The sequence below is a fragment of the Podarcis erhardii genome, assembly GCF_964252035.2.
Source record: "Podarcis erhardii genome assembly, chromosome: 15".
In the NCBI taxonomy this organism is placed as follows: Eukaryota; Metazoa; Chordata; class Lepidosauria; order Squamata; family Lacertidae; genus Podarcis; species Podarcis erhardii.
The window spans coordinates 14,710-41,539 of NC_138505.1; the positions used below are offsets into that span (position 1 = coordinate 14,710).

General features: G+C 52.5%; 1 protein-coding gene across 2 annotated transcripts; it reads left to right on the forward strand.

Moving 5' to 3' along the window:
- Window positions 1–447: 447 nt before the first annotated feature.
- Window positions 448–26,830, forward strand: NTRK1 (neurotrophic receptor tyrosine kinase 1). 2 transcript variants are annotated; one of them, XM_081842891.1, is made up of 16 exons: window positions 448–741; window positions 9,047–9,121; window positions 10,010–10,081; window positions 11,850–11,918; window positions 13,014–13,174; window positions 13,346–13,497; window positions 13,787–13,913; window positions 14,768–15,100; window positions 15,735–15,802; window positions 16,291–16,393; window positions 19,390–19,536; window positions 19,961–20,091; window positions 20,367–20,539; window positions 23,012–23,252; window positions 24,727–24,885; window positions 26,006–26,830. In XM_081842891.1, the coding sequence occupies exons 1-16, from the start codon at window positions 485–487 to the stop codon at window positions 26,189–26,191; spliced, it is 2,454 nt and encodes an 817-aa protein (XP_081699017.1). In that variant the 5' UTR covers window positions 448–484; the 3' UTR covers window positions 26,192–26,830. The 2 variants fall into 2 exon arrangements, with proteins under 2 accessions (XP_081699017.1, XP_081699018.1); XM_081842892.1 differs by lacking the exon at window positions 448–741 and adding an exon at window positions 7,738–7,802.

Sequence of the window (26,830 nt, forward strand, 5' to 3'; positions counted from 1 at the left end):
CTTGAGTTTCCGGTAACAAAAAAGAAATAGTCTCTGAGCATGCAAGGAGTCACGTCTGTGCTGGTTCACAGGCGGCTTGAGTTCCAGCAGCTTTCCCGCAGGCGGTGATGGTCTTGCTCTCTCTCGCGCGCGCTCCTTCCAAGCTCCCACCGGGCACTAGGGCCAACCGCGACCACCGGCGAGAAGGGCCCCCTGGAAGGAGGCTGCTGGGGCCACAGGAGCTCCTCTCCCTTCCTCTGTGCTCCAGGGGGAGAAGAGGCACATCCACGTGGCCATTGCTCTCGCTGCTGTGTCCACTGAGACAGGAGGTCACTCGCTTGGAGAGGGAGGGGTTCTGTGTTGTTGGAGGAGGACTTGGAGCAAACTCCGCCCTCTGAGGTTGGGAAATGAGCAATTGTGTGTATGAGAGAGAGTGCGTGCATATGGTCCATGACTTACAAGAAAGGAAGAGGCTCAGCGAGAGAGCAGAACCCGGCCGGAGGAGATGCTCGGTTGGGTGGTAGCGGATGGGGAGCCGCGGGGCTTTCTGAGCCGACAGCCGAGGATGCCTCTCCGTGGACGAAGGATGTTCTGGGGCTGTGCAGGGATGCTCCTCTGCCTGGCCGGGTTGCTCCTGCCTCGGAGCGCCGCCTCGCCCTGCCTGGAGCAGTGCAGGTGCTACATGAACACCTTGTTCTGCCAGGAGCCCAACACCATCCAGAACTTGGCGCAGCTGCGGGGCTTGGAGAACTTCACAGAAATGTGAGTGTTGCCCGGGGGCGGCTGCCTGTGGGTAGGTATAATGGGAACGGGATGGGTGGGCTTCTGCAACTCCTGCCTAACTCCTCCATGAGTTCCTAGTAGAAGGGCACAGCCGAAGTTGGGGTGCCTTTGCCTCCAGAGAATTTGGACCTCTGACTGACACATTTCTTGCAAAGCAAGCTGGGGGAAAACATCTCTAGGATCACAGGGAGCCGGTAGAGGTTTAAGGGATCTTCCTAAAAGTGAGAGAATACAAATCTAGCATCTAAGCTGTGTCTTATTTTTTAAAAATCAGAGATGTACACACACACCCTAAATAAACGTCTATACAATATGGTTGGGGGCAAGTGTATGCACATCTTGACCCACTGCATGCTCTTACAGCACAAGATGAGTTTGAATAAGCCTCTACCCAATGATGACCCCCCAATGTGAAATCTTTAAGGGGTGGAGAACCCAGAACCAAAATGCCACCAAAGAACAGCACTATTTAGGAAGGCGCTCACCCCAATGGATTCAAGTTACAGGAAGGAGATTCCGACTAAACATCAGGACGAACTTTCTGATGGGAAGAGTTGTTCGACAGTGGATTTCCTCGAAGGTGTTAGAAGTTTTTAAACAGAGGTCGAAAGGCCATCTGTCATGGATGCTTTAGCTGAGATTCCTGCATTGCAGGAGTTGGACTAGATGACCCTCGGGGTCCCTTCTAACTTTGCGATTCTACGAATCTATTATTCTGGCCAAGCGAGGAGCAGCTTCGACCTGCTCGCTGCGGCCCTCGGACTATGGCTGCGTCTCCTTCGGCCAGGAGCGCTTCCAGAGCAGCTAAGAGGTGGACCGGCAGCCCTGCAGCCGGAGGATGTCAGCGAGCCTTTCCAAGCCACTTCTTTACAATGGGACTTGGATCGGGACTGCTACGGATACGTAACCCTGGCTGCGCTTCTGTCCGTCATAAACCGGCCCCAAGAGGGACCTGCGGTTAAGCCCTGCTAGGGGCGAGCCGGACAGAGGCAGGCAGAGCCGGCCTGGCTTCTTCGCTGGGGGAGGGCGGCCGGCCAGCGGCCGAGGGACGGACAGAGGCGGCGGGAGAAGCCGCAGTCTCCAAATACTCTGGGGTTCCTGAGCAAAGGGCAGTGACAGGCTGGCCGAGCGGTAGGAAGGTAAACGGTAGGAAGCAGCAGGACATGGCAACGGTTGCTGGGGAGGAGGGAGGCATGCCTAGTGGCTGTAGCTGTGCAACATCTGTAGCTTAATCTGTAGTTTAGCTGTGCAACATCCAGGATCCACTACCGCCCAAGCACATTAGCTTCCCTAGCCAATATTACTTCACAGTGTGATAAGTAATATTGCTCAATGAAATGCGCTGCTCTTTTTTTTTTTTAATAATAATTTTTATTGGGTTTTCACATTTTTTAGAGACAAACACACGTTACAAAACACAGACACAAAAGTTACAACAAAAACAAAACAAATATCATCACAACACCTTATTTTCTTAACCTTGTTCCCCGGACTCCCCCCCACCCCCTCTTCATACATCCCTATTCCCATAATTCGTTCAGCAAATTTTAGTTTCTTCTTCTTAACCTATAATTGATATTTTTAAATATATCTCTTCATAATTAGCCCGATTTCTCTTGTCCCCAGTTCTTATAAACATTTAAATTTTTCCCTAAGGTCGGCGTAGATTCCCTTCCCTCGATTTCCCATTTTTAAATATAGACCCTATTCACCCAACCCAAAATTTATCATCGTTCTTACCCTTCTGTAACTAAATAGCAATAATAAAGATATTTCCCCCTCCCCCCTTCCCAGGTTCTGATCCCTTTTCAAATAAAAATCAACCATCATTTTCAGCCCGGATTCCTCACGTCGAGAGCCTTTAAGTCCCTTTCAGTTCCTCTCCGTCGATTCTGTTGGAAGTCTCTTATATCGGTCCTCGAATCTCGAAAGAATCCATTCTCCATCACTCCAATTTTTCTTCCCTCATAGATGCTTGATAGGAACTGTTGCCAAAGGTCAACCAGTCTTTCATAATCAAAAGGATAGCCCCAATCATATTTCTTATATCCTTCAAGTTCCTGTGTTGCAGATACTTCAGGGGCCCCCTCCTTCATCCTTAACATCTTTTGCAGTGTTGTAATCCAGATAATCCAATAGTCTTTTCCCTTGCGTTCCACCATTATGGACTTTTTGTTGGTATATTTCAATTGTTCTTTCTCCTCTCCTTGCTCTCTTTCCTCCAATTCTTGATGTATCTTTTCTGTTTCGGCTGCAGATTCCTTTCCTGTCAAATCCTTCATGCTTTCAGCAGAGTTGCTTGTTCCTGAAGTCAAGGTCATTAATTGTTTGTTCATACTCAGACTCTGCTCTTGCAGTATTCCCACAAGATAAAACATCCTGTTTATCTCTGCCTGTAGTTTTCCATCTGCCGCCATTGTAGTAGCTTTGGAATCCCCCTAGAGGGATTCTGGTTACTTTGTAAACTTTTTCCAACAGTCCAAATCTTTTTTATTTCTTTCTATCGAGTCTCCAACCACTTTGTTACAATTTAACTTTTAGTTCAGAGAGATATCAGTTAACAAATTTTCATTCTGTCCATTTAACAGTTCTTTTGACAGCTTGTTTTTCTGCACCAGACTTAAACACGGGATTCTCCCTGGTCCCGGGGGGAGGGGGGGTTTCGCAAAAAAAAAGAAAAAAAAAAGAGAAAAAAAAAAGGTTTTCTCCTCACTCTCCAGCACAACACTTCCTTTGTTAAATCGTGGAAGAAGTTTCTTTTATAATGTATAAGTGTATCTTTTCCGCCTTAGTTCTCTGAGCTTTGCTTTAAAATTGTCCGTAGTTAGGGGGGGTGCGGACTCCCTTTTAGCACACCCTCCGATCGTCTCCAATTCAAAGGGAAAATTTCTTAAAGCCAAATTCCATTTACTCACGGGTTAATTCTTTCAGTCCAAATTTCCAGGGAGAAAGTCAGCGCTCTCCGGTCGTGGCTCGCGGCTCCGCTCCACCGAGGTGTCGATCGACTCTCAGCGCCACACCGCCCTCCGTACCCTTTTTCGAGGGTCAGGGGGGGTGCTTAAGGCGCCCACCGAGTCTTCCCGTCCGCAGGCTTCAGCGCCTGCGGTTTCTAAGGGTCCCCGCGTCGCCGGCGCGGCAAGACCCGTCCTCGATGAAGCCGATTCCCTCCGCAGCTCGGAGGGAATCCGCCATTTCCAGATCGCGCTAACCCGGAAGTCCGAAATGCGCTGCTCTTTTGCTCCTCCTGGTCCCAGTCGTCGTACTGGGAGCCCGTCTGGGCCTCAAGGCTGCCGATCCTTTTCCTAGAGACTCCCTGGCTGATGCCAGCTCAGGTCCAGGAACTAGCCTGGCTGCTCACGATGTGTTTGCGGGCAACTCTGACTCCCCTGAGGAGTGTTGCCCCCACCTCGCCCTTTGTTGCCGGGATTGGAAAGTGCGTCAGCCCTGCCTGTTGAGAGAGAGAGAGAGAGAGAGAGAGAGAGAGAGAGAGAGAGAGGCTGTTTCCTGGATAAATCACCCAGGGAAGGATGCTAGAGGAGTCCCCATTCCTCTTGCCTTCATCCCAGCTTGGCATCCAACCCTCTCCCTCTGTGAACTGTTTTAATGCTGGCATGGCCAAGATGGTAGCCTAACGGTGTCTCAGTTAGTCCAAGAGTGCAAGGGGGGTGGGGCTGCTCAGTTCAATGGGGTTGTGAAAGAGGCAGTGTCGGCAATGGGAATAGTTAAGGATGGCGCTTACAGTCCAACAGGCAGAACAAACACCATGCTATCTATCTGTGGTGCAGTGATTCTGGTTATCCCATGCCCAGTCATGGCTCCAGAAGGAGAGAACACAAAGCAAGCTGGAAAGGCACAACCAAAACAATCTCTGGGCTGGAGCACGTTCTGCACAGAGGAAGGCTGGGGTGGGGGTGTTGCAGTCTTTCAAATAACTCAGGAGATGTGATCCCATTTTTAATTTGATGGATGCACTAAATGGTTTGGATGTGTTGCTGTAGATTTTCTACCTCTCGCTTTAAAATGTTGTTTGGATTTTAATTGTTTTTACTTATAAGTGTCCTCCCCTGAGAATGTCAATTTATCAGGCAGCATAAAAATGTCATGAATACATTTCCCAAAAGTGAATTCTCAGTTTTTGCCCAAGCTGACCACAGAGCTTTCAGGCTACCCAACACACCAGTTTTTTTGAACTATCTTAGAAACTCTGAACCCCCACTCCCCAAGTATTTGTGCTGTCTTTGTCAAAGGGAAGGTATGGAGTGGAGGGTGAGAAGATTAGGGCCCTCACCCCTGCCTTTTTCTATTATTATTATTATTATTATTATTATTATTATTATTATTATTATTAAAAATGTGTATACAGCCCTTCATCCAAAGATGATAGGGCAGTCCACAGCATAAAAATACTAAATGAGAACACAAAATACATAATAAAACATAAACAAAAACAAACCAATAACCCCTCTCCCTCCCACAAAAACATTTAAAAGGCCACAGAATGTTAATCAGTCCAAGGCCTGGGAAGAAGAAGAAGAATTTATATGGTTAAAGAGAAACATTTTCACCTGGCACCTAAAGATATGTAATGAAGGTGCCAGGCAAGCCTCCATGGGAAGAACATTCCACAAAATGGGGAGCCATTGCAGAAAAGGCCCATTCTCATGTTGCCACCCACCTCTTGCAGAGGTAGCACATGAAGAAGGGCCTCAGATGATGAGCTCAGGGTCTGAGTAGATTCATATCAAGAGAAGGGATCTTGACCAGATGAGCAACCTAGTTGCTGAATTCTGCACTTGTTGAAGCTTCTGAACTATCTTAAGTGGTAGCCTTATGTGTAATACACTGCAGAATAATCTAACCTAGAGGTTACCAGAGCATAAGACAGCAGATGTTAGGCACAGCTGGACCACCAGCCGAAGCTGATGGAAGGCACTCCACACCACCAAGTGACAGCAAAGGATCCAGAAGGAGACACTGGCAGAGGAAGAGGAGTGTGGGGGGAGTGCACCACCCCCGGGACCCGTGCAATCCCTGTGGGGTTCCTTCTACTCAGAAAAGTAAAATTATTTCAATGGCAAGCACTCTGGGTAAATGAATGTGCAGAGAACTGCAGCTTTGGCGTGAGTTATATTCAAACAAATTCAAAGCTTTACTTGGAAACTGCTCTTATTGGAACACCCTCAAGGATTTTAAAAGATGACACCTCAATAGCTTTTGTCATGTTTTCCCTTAGGTTAGATTTTATTCTTTATAATGAAAGAGCTGAAAACTGTTTAATGTATGATTTCAGCAGACTGGAAATCTGTGTGCATTAATATTTGTGCTTTCTAGGGAAAGCCACCTGAGAAAAGTTAATCATTATCATGCTGATTTTAGAACTGGAGGTTGTAACCATGCCAGCTGTCCAGTTTGACTTGTATAGGTATTCTGTTCACCCTTAAATTGGTGAATTTTGCACACCACCTTAATGGACATATGGGGAGCTCACCTACATGCACACCTGAAGAACACTAGAAAATTCAGCCTCTTGTAGGGCTGTGGCCAGCCAGCCCAACTCCTTTCTAGGTGCAGCAACACAAAGACTTATTTGCAGGAGCGAGGAAGAGAGTGTGTGAGTGTGTGATCTGCATCTGACTTGGCTGTTCAGGGGTGTAGAGGTCCCCCTGCCCTGATGCTGCAGCCCCTGAGGCCTCCTTGTCAGAGACTTTGCTAATAGCTTTTCTCCATCTTCTGTGCTATAAATGGAGGGCAGCTGATGGGCCATTACAATCTTCTCTCCAAGGGTCCATCAATTATCCCCCACTGGCTGTGGCTGGGAGAAACATTCCTGGAAGATCTATGGAGGAGAGACGCCAGCTGCAGGCTGGGCAAATGTGGGCGATGCCACTCCCATTCACAGGCGGGAGATGACTAGTCATGCCAGTGACCATTAGTCACATGTGGCACCAGAAGCAGAACATGATTTAAAGAGGCTTAGAAATAGTTTGCCTTTTCTCTTAGAAATCCCTGCCCACTTGAAGGTGCTGTGAAGGGTGCTCTGGGATTTTTCTGCTGCCCCCTATTCCTTAAGCAACTTCAAGTTCTCTAATATGCTTGAATAAGTTAGACTAGAAACCACTTTCTATCCAGGGAAGCTCAAAGAGTGTGTTGTGGCTAAACTGCATCCAAGCAGCCACTGGGACCACTTTTGGGTGGGTCACCAGTGAATCAGCTTTTGTTGTTGTTGTTGTTACTATTACTGAATTATTATTATTATTATTATTATTATTTCATCATTTCTATACTGCTTTATATTTTTAAGAAAAATCTCAAAGCGGTTTACAGCATATTAAACATCAACAAAACAATGCAGAATCAAACATTTCTGAAGAAAGTAAAATATAAATTACACAGTCAGTGCAACACAATTAACAGGAGACTAAAATACCATCTCAAAGATTTTTTTTTAAAAAAAACATTACAAAGGAAGTCAGCTACAGAATACATATTTAACACAAAACAAAAACAAAATCTGAAACATTTCAAATATAAAATGCACATTTAAAACAGCATAATTAACAAGAGAATAAAATATTATAAGCATGACACAGCTGTTTGGCAAGCACAAAAAGATAGGTCAAAAGAATCCAATAATTAGGATTTGTTGTCAGGCATAGTGATGTCCCTCCAGTCTCCCAGGGGCCTCTTGAGTAGAGCTGGGTGAGTCTGGGCCTCGTCCCCTTGGCCAGGCGGAAAGGGTCTTGCAAAGAGCAATGAAATGTTTTTAGAATCATTGGATTATTTGGATTGTTGTTAGCCGCCCTGAGCCCAGCTTCAGCTGGGGAGGGCGGGATATAAATAAAATTATTTATTTATTTATTATTATTATTCACACCTCACAGCCTGATCAGAAAAGGTGCAAGTGAGAAAGTGTGGACTGCTCCTCCCATCCCCAAATGGGAATAATGATCATCGCACTAACAGCGAGAGATGCAAGGGCAGCTCTGTGGAACAGACTTATCTGAATAAGCAAACATAGCAGATCTCTATCCACTTCTCTTGTAAGATTCTGGGTGCGATTCAGCAATGTGCGAGGGAAACTGTCAGGCCACATCCTGTGGGCTTCCATTGGGCTACTGCAGCATCTGTTGCAGCAGGCCTGTCCATCCCAGGGCATTGCCAAAGCCCCACTGGGCTTCTTTTGACCCAATACTTGTGGGATGTTTTCTGGAGAGACTGCAGTGGAGGTTGACCTGGGTGCGAGTGAAATCCCTCAAGGGGCATCCTCTGCTCTGTTGCGGTTCCCAGCCTGTCTGTCACAACAGAGCCAGAGGGAGCTAAAGGAGAAGCTGGCAAGGTTGCAGGGGTGCTGGGCGGGGAGAGAAGAGGCAGTGCCAGGGAAGGAAGATCCACACAGCTCAGTGGCCAGAGCAGAAAGCCCCACAGCCATTTCCCAGCTTCTCAAAAAATGAGGTTGTAGCCAACAAAGTTCTTCTCAGAGCAGACCTTCTGAAATGAATGCACCAGAGTTACTACTGTCCATTTACTGTATTACAATTGGTTTACTCTGAGCAGAATCAGTGTTGGATGCAGCTCCTGAAGAGCTGCTGCCAGTCAGTGTAGGACTGTGTTAGATGAACCAATTCAGTCTAACTCAGTACAGTGGTACCTCGGGTTAAGTACTTAATTCGTTCCGGAGGTCCGTTCTTAACCTAAAACTGTTCTTAACCTGAAGCACCACTTTAGCTAATGGGGCCTCCTGCTGCCGCCGCGCCGCCAGAGCACGATTTCTGTTCTCATCCTGAAGCAAAGTTCTTAACCCAAGGTACTATTTCTGGGTTAGCAGAGTCTGTAACCTGAAGCGTCTGTAACCTAAAGCGTCTGTAACCCGAGGTACCACTGTACAAGGTAATGGCTTCCTATGTTTCCCTTCAGGCTCATTTTCTTGCTGGTTGCTTTCCCCTCTTCTTAGTAAAATGGCCTTATTAGGACATAAATGGTTTTTTAGTTTTCTTTCAAGTAAAAATAAAATAAAAATAAACCATAAACTAAAATTTGACAACTTCACAGTGAACAGCCTTTTTTGGGGGGGGGGGGGACAAGCCTGAATGTGTACACAGGCCTTCTCTGGATAAGCTGTTTCAGCAGCTCTGGTGCAAGGGGGGAGCAGGCAAGGGGTGACATAACTGGGCTTCTGAGCCCCACGGGGTGCCGCAGAAAGAATGTTTATTCAGACTTTTTATTAGGCAAGCACTTAACCATGACACAGCATGAATATGGCTTGACAGGCTCCTCTCCTTCACAGAGTCATTGAGAACCAGATTACTCTGACAAACTTGACTCAGGATGACATGAAGAATCCCCGAGAGCTGAAGAACCTGTGAGTCCCTTGGCTGCTTGGTGCTCCAGTTGGGGGGTCTGTGAGGAGGCCAAGGAGGTGGCTGGAAGTGTGTGGTTGGGGAGGGTTCTCCTTTGGGCAGAGAGAGTGAGGCGTTTCTGCCACAGCAGAGAGTATGTAGCTTTGCTTTTGCTTCCCTTCCAGCTCCTGGTCTGCTTCCACCCCACCTCCTTCTGCACCTCCCCCATTTCAGGCAGCTTTGGAGGAAGGGGAAGGAAATGCTTTCCCCCCCAATGCTGAGCAAACAGGAGGAGCCCTGGTGCAGGTGCCCCAGATTCAGGGCAGGTACCTAAGCCTGAGGGTCCATGAGGTCTCTCTGAAGCACAGGTGGGCTTCAGAGGCGCTTCACTGGAGGCACCTGTTTCTTGGGAATGATGTCAGGGCCGGGTTGCAGAGAGGAGAGAGTGAACAGCTTCACCCTGCCCCATATTCCTACCTGTCTTGGGAAATTTCCTCCCATTGCTGAGGATGAAAATTCCTCTAGTGTCATTTTCTAAGGTGAGGGCAGAGAGCCCCATGGAAGAGACTCACCCCCCACCCCCCCACAGCACCGTCTGCCCTCTTGCCAGCCCCCCTGACATGGCAAGGACTCTACTATGGCTTCAGGAGCCCCACTGTCAGGAACACTCTCCACTCCACCCGCCTGCGACTGGCCTGCCTCCATCCTGTGCTCCATCCTGCTGAGGCCAGGGACATTTGGCCATTGCCTCTCCTGAGGTGGCACTGCCTTCCTGGGCCCAGACAGGCATAGAGGTACAGAAGTGTTGCTGCTGCAGCAAAAACAGGCCACTGCAACGGAGACTTTGGGTTTCATGGGGTGGCGGCTTCCTGGCCAGCTGCACTCCGACTGACTTTGCTCATTTGTTGCAGAACCATTTCAAGGACGCAGCTGCAGTTCATTGCACCAGACACCTTCAGAGGCAGCCTGAACCTGACGCATGTGTAAGTACCTGGCTCCTCAGCCACAAGCACTTCCCAAGTCCACACCTTTGCATTGCCCAGTGCAGGGCAGACTGTGCCTTTTCGTGGGGAGGACAGGACTGCTTGGGCTCCTCTGCCCTGGGCCTCCATTTCCCCCTCAGGCTGCAAAGCAGCAGCCACCACCAAACTCTTGGGGTTGTTTCTGGGAATTTCAGCCACCTACCTTGTGATTCCCCTTCCACTCCCAATTTCCTTGCTTGGAACGTCAGTTGGGGTGGGGCCATGCGAGCTCCTGTTCTTCAGGCTCAGTACTGGAGACTTGCTTAGCAAGTTGTTCTTTTTTGGGATTGTGGTGACACGGATGGAGGCAGCAGGAAACTGCTGGGCAGATGAACTTTGCTATGGTGGAGGTGAAGAAGGGAAGGCAGCCCATCGCCAGGGCTCCCCTCTCAAGAACCTGACTGTCTTCTGCTCCCACTCAGGGTCTCCAGTTGTATCTCCTCCCCCTCCTGTGAGGCTTGCAGGAAGCCCCTCCCTCAAATGCAAACCTCTCTCCCCTCTCCAGCACCTTCCGAGTTGAGGCGCTTCTTTGCCCCAGTAGAGATGGAGGGCAGGTTGATCAGGGGAAAGTCACCAAGAGCGGGCCCCTGGCCCCTGAGGGCCCTTTGCCCCATGTGGCCTCCCAGTCTGGTTTGGGCAAATGCTTGACAGGCAGGCTGAGCCATGGCCAGTCAACAGGCAGGGTGGACCCTGGCTATAGCCAGTTTGCTGAAGCAGGTGTCAGCTCTGTCTTTGTGGTGAGGGGCTGCCCCACATATAAGGGATGCAGTGGGACAAAGTGTGGCCACCCCACCCCTCATCCAAGAACAGCCCCCTCCCCAAACAAGCTGTTTCTCTCCCACAGACCATGGACATGGAGTGGATGGAGACCCCAGCCTCCTCCTCCCTGACTGCCCCCACCTCCAGCTTTCCTCTCCCTGCCCTCCCCGGCATGTTCGTTGCAGCCCTGGGCTGGGAGGACACTGTTTATCATAGTTAGTGTTAATGTCCCTGTACAACACGGGGATATTGATTTGCTCCCATGCAGCTCATGGCCAGCGGCTGGCAGCCCACCCCACCCCACCCCCCAACTTCCTGCCCAGATCCTCTATGGGGCTCAGAGGAACATTGTTGGCCCTGGGAGATCAGCTGGGGTGGGAGGGGGGCTGAAACTGGCTTCCTGCTCTTTGGGCTTTCCTTGTTAAGATCCTGGCTGAAATGATGGCCATCAGCCAGGAGGGCTTTAGCAGGGGACTGGACAAATTCATGGAGAAGAAAAAGCTCCCTAGGGCTACTAGTCACAATGGCCATGCTCTGCCTCCACAGTCAGAGGCAGTAAATGCTTCTGAATCCCAGTTGCTGGAACCCCCAGAGGGGAGTGTTTGTGTTGCAATCGGGTCCTGCTTGGAGGTTTCTGGCTGGCCACTGTGAGGACAGGAGGCTGGATTAGATGGGCTCCCTTGGCCTGATCCAGTAGGGAGCCTGCAAGGCTCTAAAGAGAGGGGGGCGTTGCTCCCAGGCATCCAAGGTTCAGCCCGGGCTTGTTTCCCAGGTTCTCTCAGCAACACAATCACTGCAGCAGAGAGAGAGCTGGCCTGCAGTTAACAATTCTTCTGGTGGCGGTACCTGGGTCAGTTTCAGCCAGCAGACCGTGCACCTGTTTAACTTCTGCCTGTCGTACACTAGCAGAGACAGGCAGAGGCCCATCCCAAGGCAAACAAGGCTTCTCTTTCTCTCCGTCCCCGTGCAGGAACCTGGCCTACAACCAGCTGCGCTTCCTGTCCTGGAGGCTCTTCCACCACCTCCATCTCCAGGAGCTGTAAGTCTCCTCCCATTGGCCCCTTCTGGACGGGGCATTTGGGAGAGCTGTGGTGCTTCAGGGCCAAACCCCTTTCCCACATGCACTCCTGCTAGTGCTACTGAGGTTTTGGGGTCTTTTTCAAGGGGGAAGAGGGGGCAGCTCTGCTGATTTGTTCATAGGAAGCATCAGGAGGGAAGTGAGAGACTGTGCTCTGGTGCTTTGCAAGCATCCTGACCTCAAGGTTTCAAGGGCTTAAACACCCTTGTGGGGTCCAAAGATGATAAGGAAATTATGTTAAGAGATGTGCTTCATTGTTTTGTTGATTGGTATTGTAATTAAACTAAAAAATTGTTAATAAATATATTTCCAAAAAAAACAAACACACCCTTGTGGCCACTTGAATCATGTTGCTGAAGAGAAACTGAGGCACCCTCCCCTGGTAGTCCCTGTGGTCAGTGGTGGCTGGGTGGCCAGCTGAAAAGATGCAATGTTGGGTGGACTCCTGCTCCTTTGGTGGAAAGGAGAATTTCAGCTGGTGTAAAATGCCTGACAAACTCCTTTTTTGCAGGGGATTGCAGTTCCTTCCAAATTTGCAATTCTATGATTCCTACACCTGCAGAAGGAAGTGCCCTCCCTCCTGCTGCTCCCACCCCATCCATGTCTCTGCATGGGCTGCAGCTGTGAATCTCTCCAGGCCAAGTCATCCGCCAGCTCCCTCCTGGTGGTGCCCTTGCTTTCTTCTGGCTTCATTAATTTGGAATAATGACCCCAAGTTCTGTCCTGTCCCAAGACACAGTTCTAAAGATCCACTTCATGTTAAGAGGAGAGGGGAGAGGAAGCTGACTTTTGTCCTCCTATTTCTGGCTAGGATAAAACAGCTCTTGCAACAGGGCCAGGGGGCACTCATGCCGTGTTTTTAAACCTCCCCAAAGGGCTAGAAACTGGTGGGGTCTTTTTGTTTTTTTAATGAGGAAACGGATGCTCTTGGGATGGCCACACCTCCTCTTCAAAGTTTTCTGCAGGGTTTGGTAGAGCTTGTCATTCAGAGTTTGGGGCCACTGCCTGAGTCTGAACTGCCCGTGACCTCCCCCCTTTCTCCCCCCCCACCCACAGGGTGCTGATCGGGAACCCTCTCCAGTGCACCTGCCGCCTCCGGTGGCTGCAGGTGTGGCAGGAGAGCAGGGAGGCCGAGTCCTTGGGCAACCAGTCCCTTCACTGTGTGGCAGAGGGCGAGAAGGTGATCCCTGTGGCTAACATGACCATTGCAGGCTGTGGTGAGTGAGTAAGGAGCTGTGCGGGGCCTCTCTGCCATCTCCCATGGCCCCTGTTTTGTGCCACATCTGGGGGCCCATCTGAGCCACCAGGCAGCTTCCTCCCTGGGGCAGGATGTTGCTGGCCAGAGCCTGTCTTCAGCCACCTCTGCTCTGTCCCTTCTCTTGGGGCAGAATTCCCGAGGGTCTGGATTGAGTACAACCAGGAGCCCTTGGGAGAGGGAGAGAGAGTCACCCTGACATGCAACTTCACTGGAGAGCCACGGCCAGATGCGCACTGGTTGCTGCCGAACATCTGGATGGACCTTCCTCCCCGCATCACCCAGGCAAGTACCAACCTGGATGGGCAAGTGGCCTTGTCCCCAGAGGCCACCATGTGCCAGGGAGGAGAATAGGAATTGGGGCTAAACAGGCAAAGTCCAGTCCATGACTGACTGACCTCCTCTAGGAAGCTGATTATCCCTCAGTTACTCCAAGCTTTATAGCAGGGCTTGGAGGGCGGGTAGTGTGTGTCAGGGGCTCAGGCAGCTCTGACAGTGTGTGACCAGCCTTTCTCTATCCAACTTCATTGGTTCAGCCACATGTTCAATGTGAGCATCTCATCTGTCCATGCAGAAGTCTGAGTCTGAACTCCAGCTGCAGATCTGGAATGTCTCCTCTGACTTCAACCTCCAGAATATCACCTGCCAGGCAGAGAATGAAGCTGGACTTGCAGAGGATGTGGCCCAGCTGAATGTGACGTGTAAGAGAGTTCATCTGTCTCCTGCAGCCTTCTTGGTCTTTTCCCTCTGAGAGGGGCCTCCCTCCCAGGCTGAGTGGGTGTCCAGCACCAGCTGCCCTTCCAGGGGAGGGGGCTGGTGGCTCTAGAGCCATTTCTAGGGTGCATCCAGCCAGCCTGGAGAAGGGCCTGCTGGTCTGAGGGCCCCTTTGAGACTCAAAGGGCTATTTCTGGCTGCTGGGGTCTGACAGAGAATCGGCTCCTAGGGCAGGGTACGTGTGGCAGCAGAATGAGGTGCCGCTCTTTTTTTCAGGCTAAGTCTTGGAGGGGAGTGACTTTTTAAAATGTTCCCCTACATGAAAAGCTCTTTGCAATTGGAGAAAGCAGACATAAGAATGATATGGGGCTCTTGCAGGGAGCTTCATGCAAATGAGAGGTCAAAATAAATAAATGATATGGCCTGGGACACACACACACACAGTATAACAATCCTTTTTTAAAAAAAAAAAAATCAAGAACGAAACAGAAATACAAAACATAAAATGTCACTGGGCTGATCCCATAATTCTGCCTTAACTCTTCATCCAGCAGTTAGATCTGGGTTTAAGGGGCTTCCAGGTGGGAGGGATCCTGCTCATACAGACACAAAAATATTGCCAGCACCCAAAGTTCTCTCCCCCTCCATCCCCATTCAATCCAATATGTGCTGTTGCTGTGGCTTCCAATCCCCATGCACGAGGCCTGGTTGACCCATTTGCAATATTAAGCCCCCTGTCTGGAAGCCCCTCCCCCCGGGGTCCCAGGAGAGGAGATGGGCACAGTGGCTGCTCCCACTTCAAAGGCTCTGGCTCTCCCCCCCCCCCCCGCTGTCTCCCCAGTTCCTGCCGTGATTGTTGAGGTGGGCACCGTCCTGCAGCAGTTCCACAAGGACTGCATCCCCTTCATTGTGAACGGCAACCCCACGCCCCACATCTGGTGGCAGCTGGACGGCGAAGCCCTGCATGAGAATGACTTCATGTACACCGTCTTCTTCCCCGAGAAGAACACCACAAAGGTCCATGGGTGCCTGAACTTTGACAACCCCACGCACGTCTCCAATGGCAACTACACACTGCTGGTGCGCAACGAGCTGGGCAACGACTCCTGCACCACCTACCAGCACTTCATGGACCCCCCTGGGGTGGGCATTCGTCCAGAGGATCCCATTCCTGGTACGGGGTTCTCTCCTGTGAGGTGACCCCAAAGCTTGCCTTAAAACCAGAGGAGGAGGTGGAAGGGCCTGCCATGCTGCTGAAGTCGGCTCCTGGCTGCTGCACTGGCTTTGGAGAAAAGATCCCTCTTTTGGTCTGGATGGGGGAAATGGGGCAGGAACACCCATGGCGGGCATGGGGCTCAGCCACACCAGCTCCCTCACTCCTCAACTGTGCTTATGGGTCACCAAAGGGTGGGGTGTCTGCAACTGTGGCCTCCAGAGGCTAACTGAGGTCTCCCTCCTCTTATTTCTTTTTACTGCTGCCTTAGTCTCCCTATCACCAGTGGGTAAGTATTTGGGAAGAATGTGCAGGTCCCTTTGCAACAGGGCTGGGGGGAGAAGGGGGCCACAGAACACCCTAGATGGGGGTGGGGGGAGGACACCTACCTCAGCATGAGAAATGAGCCACTGAGCTGCAGCTTTGGAGTTCAGGAGCGGCAAAACTGTCTTTGTGCCTTGTCTCGTCCATCTTAGCCAGGGGGCATCTGTGCCAGGAGAGGCAGACCCCAAGGAGGCCCCTGACAGATGTGGGGCCATCTGGGTTGCATCCTGGAGGCTTCCATGTGAAGTCCTGCTTCTTCTTTTGCCCCCAGGAAAAGGTGACATGAACAGCACTGAGCGTGGAGGGCCAGTGGAGACTCCTGAGGAGCACACCGTTGGGGTGAGGCCTGGGGACCAGCTGTGTGGGGCGAGTGAGCACAGGTCTGGGCTTACATAAGTGATGGTGGAGCCATGGCTACAGAGCGGCCCGTCCAGCTTTGCCGGTTGGGCACATGGATCTCACCCAGGGCTTCATATGAGCCAAGCAGGCCGGGCGGGGAAATGCGCACCCGAGAACATTTGAGCTGATGTTAAAGGAAGGCATGCCTTTGAGCATGTGCAAAGTGACAAGAAAGCAGGCCACAGGCAGGAGTTCCTGGACACAGGACAGAAATTGCCCGGCTCTGGTGTGATGTCAGCTCCACCTGCTCCTTTGGGCCTTGAGGCCGGACGGCCACTGAAGGGCTTTTTTGCAGCTCCTCACATCTGACCCACTGGCAGGGAGAGGGCTGCTCGTGCACCCGGTTTCCTGCACCTGGTTGGCCACTGTGGTTGGATGGACCCTTTGGCTTTTCTGGGGTACTGATGGTTCCCTTGTTCCTCCTCCAGATCTCAGTGGCCGTGGTCCTGGCAGTCTGTGCCTGCCTCTTCCTCTCCATCATGCTGATCATCCTCAACAAGTGTGGGCAGCACTCCAAGTTCGGAATTAACCGTAAGCCCCCCTCAGCCCTTCTCCTGCTCGGCCTCTGAGGTGTAGGTGCCTCCCTCCTCTCCGCCCCCTTTGCCAGCTGCTAACAGGACCAGGGGTCTTGCTCAGCACCCAAACAAAAGGCTTCCATTGTGCCAGTGGAGCCAGGAGGACAGGGGCAGTTCTCCTTCCTCTGCATGACCTGCCTGCCTGTGGCACCTGTGGCTGGGTGTCCGGAGGGCTCACAGTGGGGAAGGGACCCAGAGGAAGCTCTAGGGAGCCGTATTGTAAGCACAGGGCTAGCACCTGCTTTCCTCTGGTGCTTTTGGGAAGCCCATGAGAAATGCTTGAAGAGACAGAAGCCCCCTCCCTCCCTCTGCTTATTGTCCTGCAACTGGAGCTCAAAAGATAGACTATCTCTGAAGCTGGAGGTTCCATTGAGCTATTGTGGCTAAATAGATGCTAATCAGAGCCCTGACCTTTGTTATACCAACACCTGGTCTTTGGAAGGACAGGGGGAAGCAGGAGCAACCAAATCCCGGGGCGGGTGGGTGTTCCCCCACCACTTTCCATGAGAAGCTGTGCTTCTCCCCACCCCCAACTTTGGCCTCTCTGAGATTTCATTGTGGACCTTTCCCAACCACACAGACTGCAGTGGCTACCTCCACCCTTCCTTGGCCACCTAAATTATTGTGCTGCGGGGAGCAAGGGAGCTGCACCCTGCTTGGGGAATGGAAGGTGGTGGAGGCTGAGCTGGTTCCCTCCATCTCCTCCCCCATTTCATTAGCCTTCCTCTCCCTCCCCCTTCAGGCAGGCATCAGCTGCTAATTCACTGCTGGAATTGATTCAGGCTGTAAATGGGTTTGATCTGCCTGGATCACCCCCAGGGGGGCAGGAATGGCAGAAGGGAGGGGTGGGGGCAGAGAAGCAGACACTTGTTGTTGTGCAGCCAGATGTCACAGCAGCAGCAGCAGCAGCAGCAGGGGCAGAGCTCAGAGCCCCCGCCCAGTTGGACTGGCTACCTGCCGGCCTTGGATGGCGGAGGCTGGGTGGATGGGCCTGTGTGTACTGAACTGAGGGTGGGCTGCAAGACCAGCCTCTTCATTGTGCCCCCACCCCCACCGCAGTGCCCCCAGACGGAGAGGGCTGCATTCAAATCACCTGGGTGCTGGTGAAGTGAGCACTGGCTGAAAGAGATACAGATCTAAGGGAAATGTGGCAAAAATCAAATGGTGTTGGGTGGGTGGAAGGTTCATTGACAGAATTCCAGCCTGTGGGGAAAGATGCTCAGCAATAAGGCTTCCCATGATGATGGCTGCCTGCTCTGACCTCCAGCCTCACAGAGGGAACATCTGCTGGTCGCTGGGGCGGGCGTGGGCAGTGTTTGAAATTAGCCAGGTGCCAGGCGCATTTTGCAACTGGCAACTGGCCTTTTGTGACTGGGTGGAGATGCCCAGCATCTCCAGCTGCCTGGTTGCAGTCAGCGGGTCTGCCGGGCACAGCAGCAGCAAAAGACATAGCAGACCCTCTGATTCACCTGGCAGCAAAACACAACACAACACAACACAACACAACACAACACAACACAACACAACACAACACATAGTTTTTGCTGCCGCACTGCCAGGTGTTTGGCAGGGTAGAGCAGTAGCAAACGATACCTATTTGGCTGCCATGCTCCTCTGCAGACCCCCCTGATTCATCCTCAGCATCTTTATTTTTTGCTGCAGGGCTGCCTGGTCTGGTAGTGTGACAGGAAAAAAAGAAAAAAGGCACCTAGACATTTTGTTTTGATGCCCACAACTTAGGTCCCACGAGTCACATGGATCCTAGCATTCCTACCCCAGTTTCTAACACTGGCCATGGGAGGCAGCTTACAAGTGGGGAGAGCTGACAGAGAGTCAGATGCCAGAGAGGCCTGCAGGGTCTTTCTAGGAAGAAAGGCTGGAACTCCATGGTAGGTCCCAAGCTCAATCCCTGCTGGCTTCCCTGCTTGCTGTGGGTCATTGTTGAGAATGCAGAGCAGGATGGAGCCCAGTGGCTTCCTATTGCTCCTTTCTGTGGGGTGGATCTGGTCCCCTATCCTGGAAGAGGAGGCTGCCTCTTTGCACATGCCATTTGGCTGACTCTTAGGTTGCCTCTCCAGGCTTTTCTCTGCCTTTGGAGCCCCCCCCCCCAAATCCCTGCCAACTCCCCAGCCACCAGCCCTATAGATCTCGAGTCCCTTTCTCTCCCCACCTCCCCCCACTCCTGCCAGGTTCCTGCAGCCAGGCATCCTTGCCCTGACGTTGATGAAGATGCATGGGGGGGGGGGAGGCTTGATGGTTATGGACCCTCTCACGGTAATTACTGGAGGCTTAAACGCTCCGGTTACTGCTCCCTTGCCAATGCCTCCCACTCAGAGCAGCGAAGGGAGGGAGGGGGGAGTAGGAGGGGCTCCTGCTCCTTTTGCCGCCTTGCCTTGAGCATTTCGTGGGCCCGCAGAAGCTGACTACCATCAGGCTAAAAGCATCCAGGAGGCCCACCTGCCCAGCAGCCCAGGAGGCAGGGTTTGCAGGGAGCTTCCCTTGTGTGAAGGCCCCCCCCCCATGTGCCTTGGTCCCTGGCCTAGGGCTGGAGGGCAGAGGGAGAGGCCTCACTGGTTCCCCCAGGGGGATTTGCTGGGCAAGGTGAACTCTATCCCAGCACTGATTCCACAGGGAAGACAACTTCCTGCCTGACCTCGGTTGTTACTCTAAAATTTATTGTGCAACACATGAGTCCCACCCCCCATCCTCCACAAGGGAATTTATGGGCATGCCAAAAGCTTTTTTGATTTTGCTTCTTCTGTGGCACTTGGGATGGTGGGGTAAAACTCTGTGTGCGCCTAGCATTGTTCAGCACAGGAGACCTTCCTCCCCAGGTAGGCACGCTCATTGTTTTTCCAGGCAGAGACCTGAGGTTTTGAACCCCCCACCCCATCTGGCCTGCCCTGGGGCGGAAGGTCCCTGCGTCAGAGTCTCATGGCTTCCATCTCACAGGGTCAGCTGTGCTGGCGCAAGAGGATGACCTGGCCATATCCCTGCAGTTCATGAACTGGGGCAGCAGCCCCCTTTCCTCTGCGGAGAGCAAGCTGGACGCCCTCAAGACCAACTTCATCGAGAACCCCCAGTACTTCGGCAATGCCTGTGAGTGCCTGGATTGCCCCAGGGATGGAGCAATTCTTCTGCGGGGGTGGGGCCTTCATGTGGGTATTTCAATGCTGATTTTGCTGGAAAGGGGCGGGCCAGTGTGGCAAAGGAGCGTGTCTAGGATAGGGGAGGGGGCTGCAATGTAAGCCCAGCGGGAGCTGCGTATATTACCCCAAAGTCCCACTGCAAAGGGATTTAGCCGGTGGAACAAATAGCAGGGCATCCTCATGCCCCCCCCCACTTGACCCTTTAGATGGCAGGCAGCCCTGTCTGCTCTGGCATCCTCTCCTGGGCCAGTATCTGAGAGCCAGGCCATGGGGCAGGTTAGCCAAGGTGGGATCCTCAGGAGCTCTGCATACCCCATGAGAGTTTCTCTCGGCCTCCCACTTTGGACTCCGAGCTCCCTTTCTCCTCCGCACAGGTGTCCACCACATCAAGCGCAGGGACATCGTCCTGAAGTGGGAGCTGGGAGAGGGAGCCTTTGGCAAAGTCTTCCTGGCTGAGTGCTACAACCTCAGCTCTGTTCAGGAGAAGATGCTGGTGGCCGTCAAGGTGAGCCGAATGGACCCCTGGCCCCCTCCTCGGAGAGGCAAGGGTGGCAGTTCTCCCTAAATTCAGGGCAGGTTTTCCAAAGTGTTTGTCCAGTTGCCATGAACTTCAAGCTGGGGTTCCCACCAGCTAAATTGTTCAGGCCTGTGCATCTCTGCCTCGAGAGTGAGATGGTTGAGTCCCCCACTCCCTCTGGCACTGTGCCTTTCCTGCCCTTGCGGCACAGCCTCCTCTTGCTGCTGCTCCTGTAATGAACCCAGCTCACCTTCCTTCCCCAGACCCTGAAGGAAGCCACAGAGAACGCCCGCCTGGACTTCCAGCGTGAAGCAGAGCTGCTGACAGTCCTGCAGCACGAGCACATCGTCAAGTTCTACGGGGTCTGCACCGACGGGGAGCCCCTCGTCATGGTCTTTGAGTACATGAAGCACGGAGACCTCAACCGCTTCCTCAGGTTGGCTGACTGCAGGGAGGGAACACTGGGCTGGCAAGGCCAGAGGGAGGGGGCCAGACCCTGCTGGACGTGGTGGCAGCTTCTGTGTTCTTGTTTCATTTTATAAGAATAAGAATAATTTATTACTTATACCCCGTCCATCTGGCTGGGTTTCCCCAGCCATTTTGTTTATAGCACAAGTTTCCAATGCCCATCAGCAATACTTCTTTCTTTCTTTTTGGCAGCATACAATTTAGGAACAAAACAAACCCATAAAATGTAAGAAGGCAACATGAGCCCAAACTCAAAGACTGGTTAAAACAACACTGAAATGGAGCCACTAGCTCCTGATGTCTAAAAGCCACTAGGATGTGTCTTTAAAACCAGGAAGACTGGGAAATGAGAAAGCTTTTCATCCGGCATAAGAAAGACCACAATGTGGGCCCCTCATGGTGGGGCAGGGGCAGTCGATAACTGGCAGCACCACTGAGTAGACGCTCCCTACAAGAGCCCCCTGCCTCCCCTCTTGGGGGCGTGTCTCTGCAGATGGTCTTATGGACCAGGCAGGTCTATGGAAGAAGAGACTGACCCACTTAGACTAGCACCAACATTTTGAGATGGGCCCAGAAATAGGCTGGAATGCAGTGCAAATGCCAAAGCACAAGTGCAACAGGGTGATATATTGGTGCCCTTTTTGAGACCTGGCCATTTTTCAGCATCCCGTAGCAGTCCTTCAGCCCACACAGGCCAGAGTGTCCTGGACATGCCAGCTCTTTCTGCCCCTCTCTCTTGGTTCAGCACAAAAGGAGCCTTAGGCTGAGGGAGGGAAAGAAGCTGCCCAGGCTCCCAGGCTGCAATACACCCCAGGCATGGGCATTAGATGCAAGCACACAGGATCGCATCCAGCCAAGTCCTGCTCACTGCAGGCCTAGAAATCAAGAGGCTGAAGTTATCCGCAGCCACTGATTTCAATGTGTTTGCTCAGTGTAGGACCCTGGAGGCAACCAGGGCTGGTCCACCCATGAGATGAGGGCATCAGGATCCACAGCAGCACCAGATCCCAATGTGGATCTTTATTGCTCCGTTGTTCCTGATGTAGATATTCCCGCACTCCTTCTTCCCTGGCATGGAGGGAGATGCCATCTGGTGGTTTGCCTCAGGTGCCAAAATGTCTTGGGCCGTCCCCAGCAGCAACAACCCAGTGTCTCTCTCTTGCACAAGTGCGCACACTCCCTCACAGTCCAGGGTCAAGTGTCCATGGATGAGCCAAGAGCTTAGATAACCCACAGACCCCGCCCCCCAGCTGGTGAGCCAGAAGCTTGTGCAATGTCAACAGTTGCCTGAGCTTTGCAGCAGCTGCCCCAAGGATGCTGGACGCGCAGTCCACCTTTCCCACCTTTCCTCCAAGGGCACCTTGCACAGAGACTGGCACCTGCTTGGTGTGCACCTGGACTGGGCAGAGGTGCCTTTTCCGCCTCCTCCCAGACGCCCCTGCAAAAGAGACTTTCCTTCCCTCTTCCTTTTGTTGTTGTTGTTGTTGCACTGAAATGTCCCAGCCTGATCCTCTTCTCAGAGCCACCCCCACCTCCCCGAATGCCGCCTCCCGCTCCCCCTCCCCCACTCCATTACTGCAGCAGCAGCTTAGACGTCCCCCTCCCCCAGCTAATGCAATCTTCCCTTGCAATATTGATTAGATTAGCTGTCTGAGAGGCTCAAATTGAGGGGGATTGGCCATCAGCTGGAATAAGCAGAGTCTCTTTCGATTGGCCCCCCAGGTATTGCCAATAGACAGGAGCTGCCAACGGCCCCGATTAGCATCCCCAGGACAGGCTCAGAGACGCACGGATGGGGCGCTTATGGTTATGAGACTTGGCATTAATGGCTGTGCTTTACGGGAGACCTGGGCTCTTTGCCGCAGCCACTTCACCTGCCATTGTCTGCCAGGCTTAGCGTCAAGTGAGGAAAGGGCAAGACCATATTGGGGCGTGGGGATCAACCCTCTTTAGGGGAACCCTGCCCTCCACCTTCATGCCCGGCCCCTGGTGGGCTTCCCGGGGGGGGGGCTCCTGGCTGGCTAGTGGCTGGGGAACAAGAGCTGGGAGAGGGGCCCCTTTTGGTCTGGTCTCCTCTCCAGGGCAAGCGTGACCCTCCTGGCGCACAGGGGAACCCATTTGCCACCCTCTTGCCCACCTCCCGTTCTCTCCAGGGTCACCAAGCGCCCATTTGCACAGGCAGCAGGTGCAGCCACACGCTGGAGAGTAAGGCGCTTAACGGAAATGCTGGCAACTTCACCTCACGGCCTTTGGTCACTTCAGACATGTAGCCCACAAGCCAGGAAACTAAACTGAGGTTCACTTTTAGTGCTGTACAACCAAATCTGCATTGAGGAATGAACTGTGTGCATGCCCCATGTCCAAGCAGCCACTAAAGTTGTACCCAGTGTGGGTGTGGGTGTGATCCACTGCCTTGGCATTTGACCCTCCTTCCCTGCAGGTCCCACGGACCTGATGCCAAGATCCTGGACAATGGGAACGGACAGTCCTTTGGCCAGCTGAACCTTGGCCAGATGCTGCAGGTGGCCACTCAGATCGCCTCCGGGATGGTCTACTTGGCCTCCCTGCACTTTGTCCACCGGGACCTGGCAACGCGGAACTGCCTGGTGGGCCACAACCTGGTGGTGAAGATTGGGGACTTTGGCATGTCCAGGGACATCTACAGCACCGACTACTACCGGGTAAGTGCGGAAGAGCCAGGCACCCTCCCTCTGCAGCCTTTGCCAGAGTCTCCTCTGCCAGGCAGAGGCCTTTCCATTCCAGATCCTGCCGCTTTGTCTTCCTCCTCCTCTGACTTGCATCCTTGGCTTCCACTCTGCCAATCCCTCCCTTCCATCCCCTCTTCTCTTAGGAGGCCCCTGCAGAGAGGCTGTTTCTCTGCCTGAGGTCTCCCCAGCAGCAGCAGCAGCAGCAGCAGCCTCAGTGGGGTCATGGCTCATCCACTCTGGCAAAGATAGTGAAGGCCAGAGCTCGCCAGCAGGAAACACACACACACAGTTTTCTTCCTGGCTGGCTCAAGTTGGTCCCCTCCCAGGGGCTCCCAGGGGCTCCTGACCACTTTTCCCTCAAGGGCTCTGAAGGGATTCACCTCCCTGACAGGCTGGGAGTCCAAAGGGGCCACTCCCAATTATATTTTTCCCTTTTAGCTTCTGCCCTGGACCCCTATTCATTTTTAATGGGGCCTACAATGGAAAAAACCTTGGAGCACTTAGCCGGTGGAAAGATGGGAGGCCTGGCAGGCAGGGAGGGGAGCTGCCATTAAACGGTTAATTAAAAGCGGGGTGGAGTGGGGGGAGAAGAGCAGTTGTGGGGAAAGTCTGAGCAGGAAGCAGACTTAAAGTTCCTGGCTTCCCAATGCCTGGAGAAGCCGAGTAGCAAAGGCTTCCCCTTAAGTGCTCTTACAGGAACTCTCCGAAGTCGGGACTGAGTGTTTGAGACGGGACCTCTCCGCAAAGGCCGGGCCCAGTACGGACTCCTGGCTGCAAGGGAGGGAGGATTCTCCACCATCCATTTGCAAGGAAGTGGGGAGGCTCTTCCAGCAGGCGAGGTCCATGGTGGACCTAGGAGGGGATCTCTCTCCTTTGGCTATCCAGAAAGAGCTGCCTGCCTGGAAGTAGCCGGCCCAATGGTTCAGCAGAGTGAGACAACTACCTAGCTCAAGCAGCTGGCTCTGGCAACCCCTCCTTGGCTGCTGCTCCTCTTTAGCCCCCCACCCCAGCCATTGCCTTCTGCGGATGGGGGCTATGTGTGCCTCACAGCCTGCCCTGCCCCATCTCCCACAAGCTAGACGGCTGCCTCAGGCACAGCGGAAGATGCTACGCTGCTACCGTTCCTGGAGATCAGGCTCACCTGCCTGTCCAGCCAATTTCTGGATGCAGAATAGGGGAGGGGGTGGCCATCTTGTCCTTTGCTCAGGTAGCCCAATGGCTTGGCCTGGCCCTTCAAGAGAGCCGACAGTTGGCATTGCTCACAAACTGCACCTGGTGGATGATGGCCTGCCTGCTTTCTGCTCCAGACTTTTGCTAAGATACAACGGATTGGATGGGGTGGAGGGGCTCACTTGTGCCTTCCTCACAGTCCCAGTTCCTCCTCTTTGTCCTCATCATCCCCCTTTCATTTTCTCCCTCCTGCTGACCCTCTGCCCATTTTGCACAGGTTGGGGGCCGGACAATGCTGCCCATCCGCTGGATGCCCCCAGAGAGCATCCTGTACCGGAAATTCACAACAGAGAGTGACATCTGGAGCTTCGGGGTGGTCCTCTGGGAGATTTTCACCTATGGGAAGCAGCCCTGGTACCAACTCTCCAACACAGAGGTAAAGGGTGGGGCGGAGGAAGAGTCATGCAGGCAGAGAGAGCCGTGTGTGTGTGTGTGTGTGTGTGTGTGTGTGTGTAGAGCTAGCCTCATCTTTTCAAAGATGCTTTTCAAGGACAGAGGTGTTGGATGGATTTAGATGAGTAGGAGAGGATATTTTATTTAGTAATTATCCTCCCTTACTTGTGTGCAAATGCAAATATCTATTTCAGCAGAGTTAAACATCACCATCTGTATGTAGCTTATCTCTAGAAGCTATTAGGACAAGGTTGCATAACCTTCTAGAACAATTATGATATCCAAGCATGCTTTTGGCAGACTTGGATTATCTTCTCTCTGTTTTATGTTTCCCTTTTAACAAAGAAATCACTCCCATATGGTTTAGCAAACAGGAAAAATACAAAGTTTACTCACATCAAATGCCAGGATTCAACAGATACAGTGATAAAAATTAGGCAGACAATAATCCTTGAATCCATAGTCCAGTTCAAAAGGAAGATTGGTGTCTGGAGGAGAGCAAAATGCAGTTAGGAAAAAGTGTACAGTATAGGGAACCATGTTCTTTTCCCCACCACCAGCTTTGCAGTTATGACATCATAGAGTCCCCTCTATACAGGTTCTGAAACTCCGTAGTGCCATTGCCCTGTTTGTGACTGTCTAGTAATCATGCATTTGTGATTTCAGCTGCACCCCCTCCCATAAGAGGGAGGGAGGAATTTGTGTCTCCTCCCTGCCAGCCCTGTGAGCCACGTCTGAAATCTGAGGAAGCCAAAACACAGCACGCAGGTCAGGCTAGGAAGACCCACAGATTAATTCAGGTCCAGAGGATTTCAAGCATATTGGTAAACCTGGAAGCCTTTTAGGAGAGCTAACAGCCCACCTCCCACCCACCCCAACCGTCCAGGGCCTTCTCACTTGGGCACCCAGTTTAAGTTCCAATGGCCTTCAGTGGGGCATCCTAATTTGCCCATCCGTGGGCATTGGCTGAGCAAGCTGAGAAGTTCCTTTCATTTTGGACAGGAAGAAATGGAGGCAGAGCCCAGCCAGAGCAGAGAAGGCAGTCATGTCTCTCTCAGGGGCAAGGGCCTGAGTTTCACCCTCCATTTCTCCCCCCACCCCAGGCTATTGAATGCATCACCCAGGGGCGTGAGCTGGAGAGACCCCGGACATGCCCCTCGGAGGTCTACGACATCATGCAGAGCTGCTGGCAGAGAGAGCCGCAGCAGCGGCAGAGCATGAAGGAGATCCACAGCCAGCTGCAGACCCTGGTCAAGGCGCCCCCTGTCTACCTGGATGTCCTCAGCTAAGGCTGGGGCGGGGCAGGAGGAGCGTGAAGGAGGGAGAGGTGGGCAGGCGGGTGCCAGCTTCTCTGCACCTCCCCAGCGCCCACCAAGAGTTGCACGCCATGAACCCTGGAGACCCCGCTGCCATGGCTGGCTACTGGATGGTGCTGGTGAAAGCGCTCCCCGTGTCTCCCCCCGCCCAGCACCTCTATACCTGGCAGAGGAGCGAAAGGCAAGGCAGCAGGTTCCCCATCCACTAAAAGGGCCTCTTCCTTTGGGGGTCCCTAAAATGCCTGCAGAAGCCAAGAGGTGGAGCTGCATTTTCCTCTGGAGGCTGATGCCCCTTTCAGGCTTTTGCTCTGGTACTGGACAGACAACAAGATGCCCAATTTGAAGGATGGGCACATGGAGGTGCCAGCTCCCCCTCTGTGTTGGGAGAAGGAGGATGGCTCAGCGCCTGGTGTCTCCTGGGACTGGACCTCCCAACCGCTTCCCTCCCTCGACTCACACCAGGATGACAAAGGGGGGGGGACTGTATATATTCCACAACATGTTGGGGTTGGGATGGGGGAAGAAACTGTTGCCGCTGCTGCTAAGAAATAGCTTATTTATTGTCCTAAGCGTTAGATTTTCATTATAAAAATAGCTTCTGCAGGGGGTGGG

What these genes read in the sequence shown, in the direction of transcription:
- NTRK1 (XM_081842891.1), top strand. Translation starts at nt 485, where the DNA reads ATGCTCGGTTGGGTGGTAGCGGATGGGGAGCCGCGGGGCTTTCTGAGC. An exon ending in AGCCTGAACCTGACGCATGT is followed by an intron (nt 10,082 to 11,849) that starts GTAAGTACCTGG and finishes GTCCCCGTGCAG; the next exon opens with GAACCTGGCCTACAACCAGC. An exon ending in CACCTCCATCTCCAGGAGCT is followed by an intron (nt 11,919 to 13,013) that starts GTAAGTCTCCTC and finishes CCCCACCCACAG; the next exon opens with GGTGCTGATCGGGAACCCTC.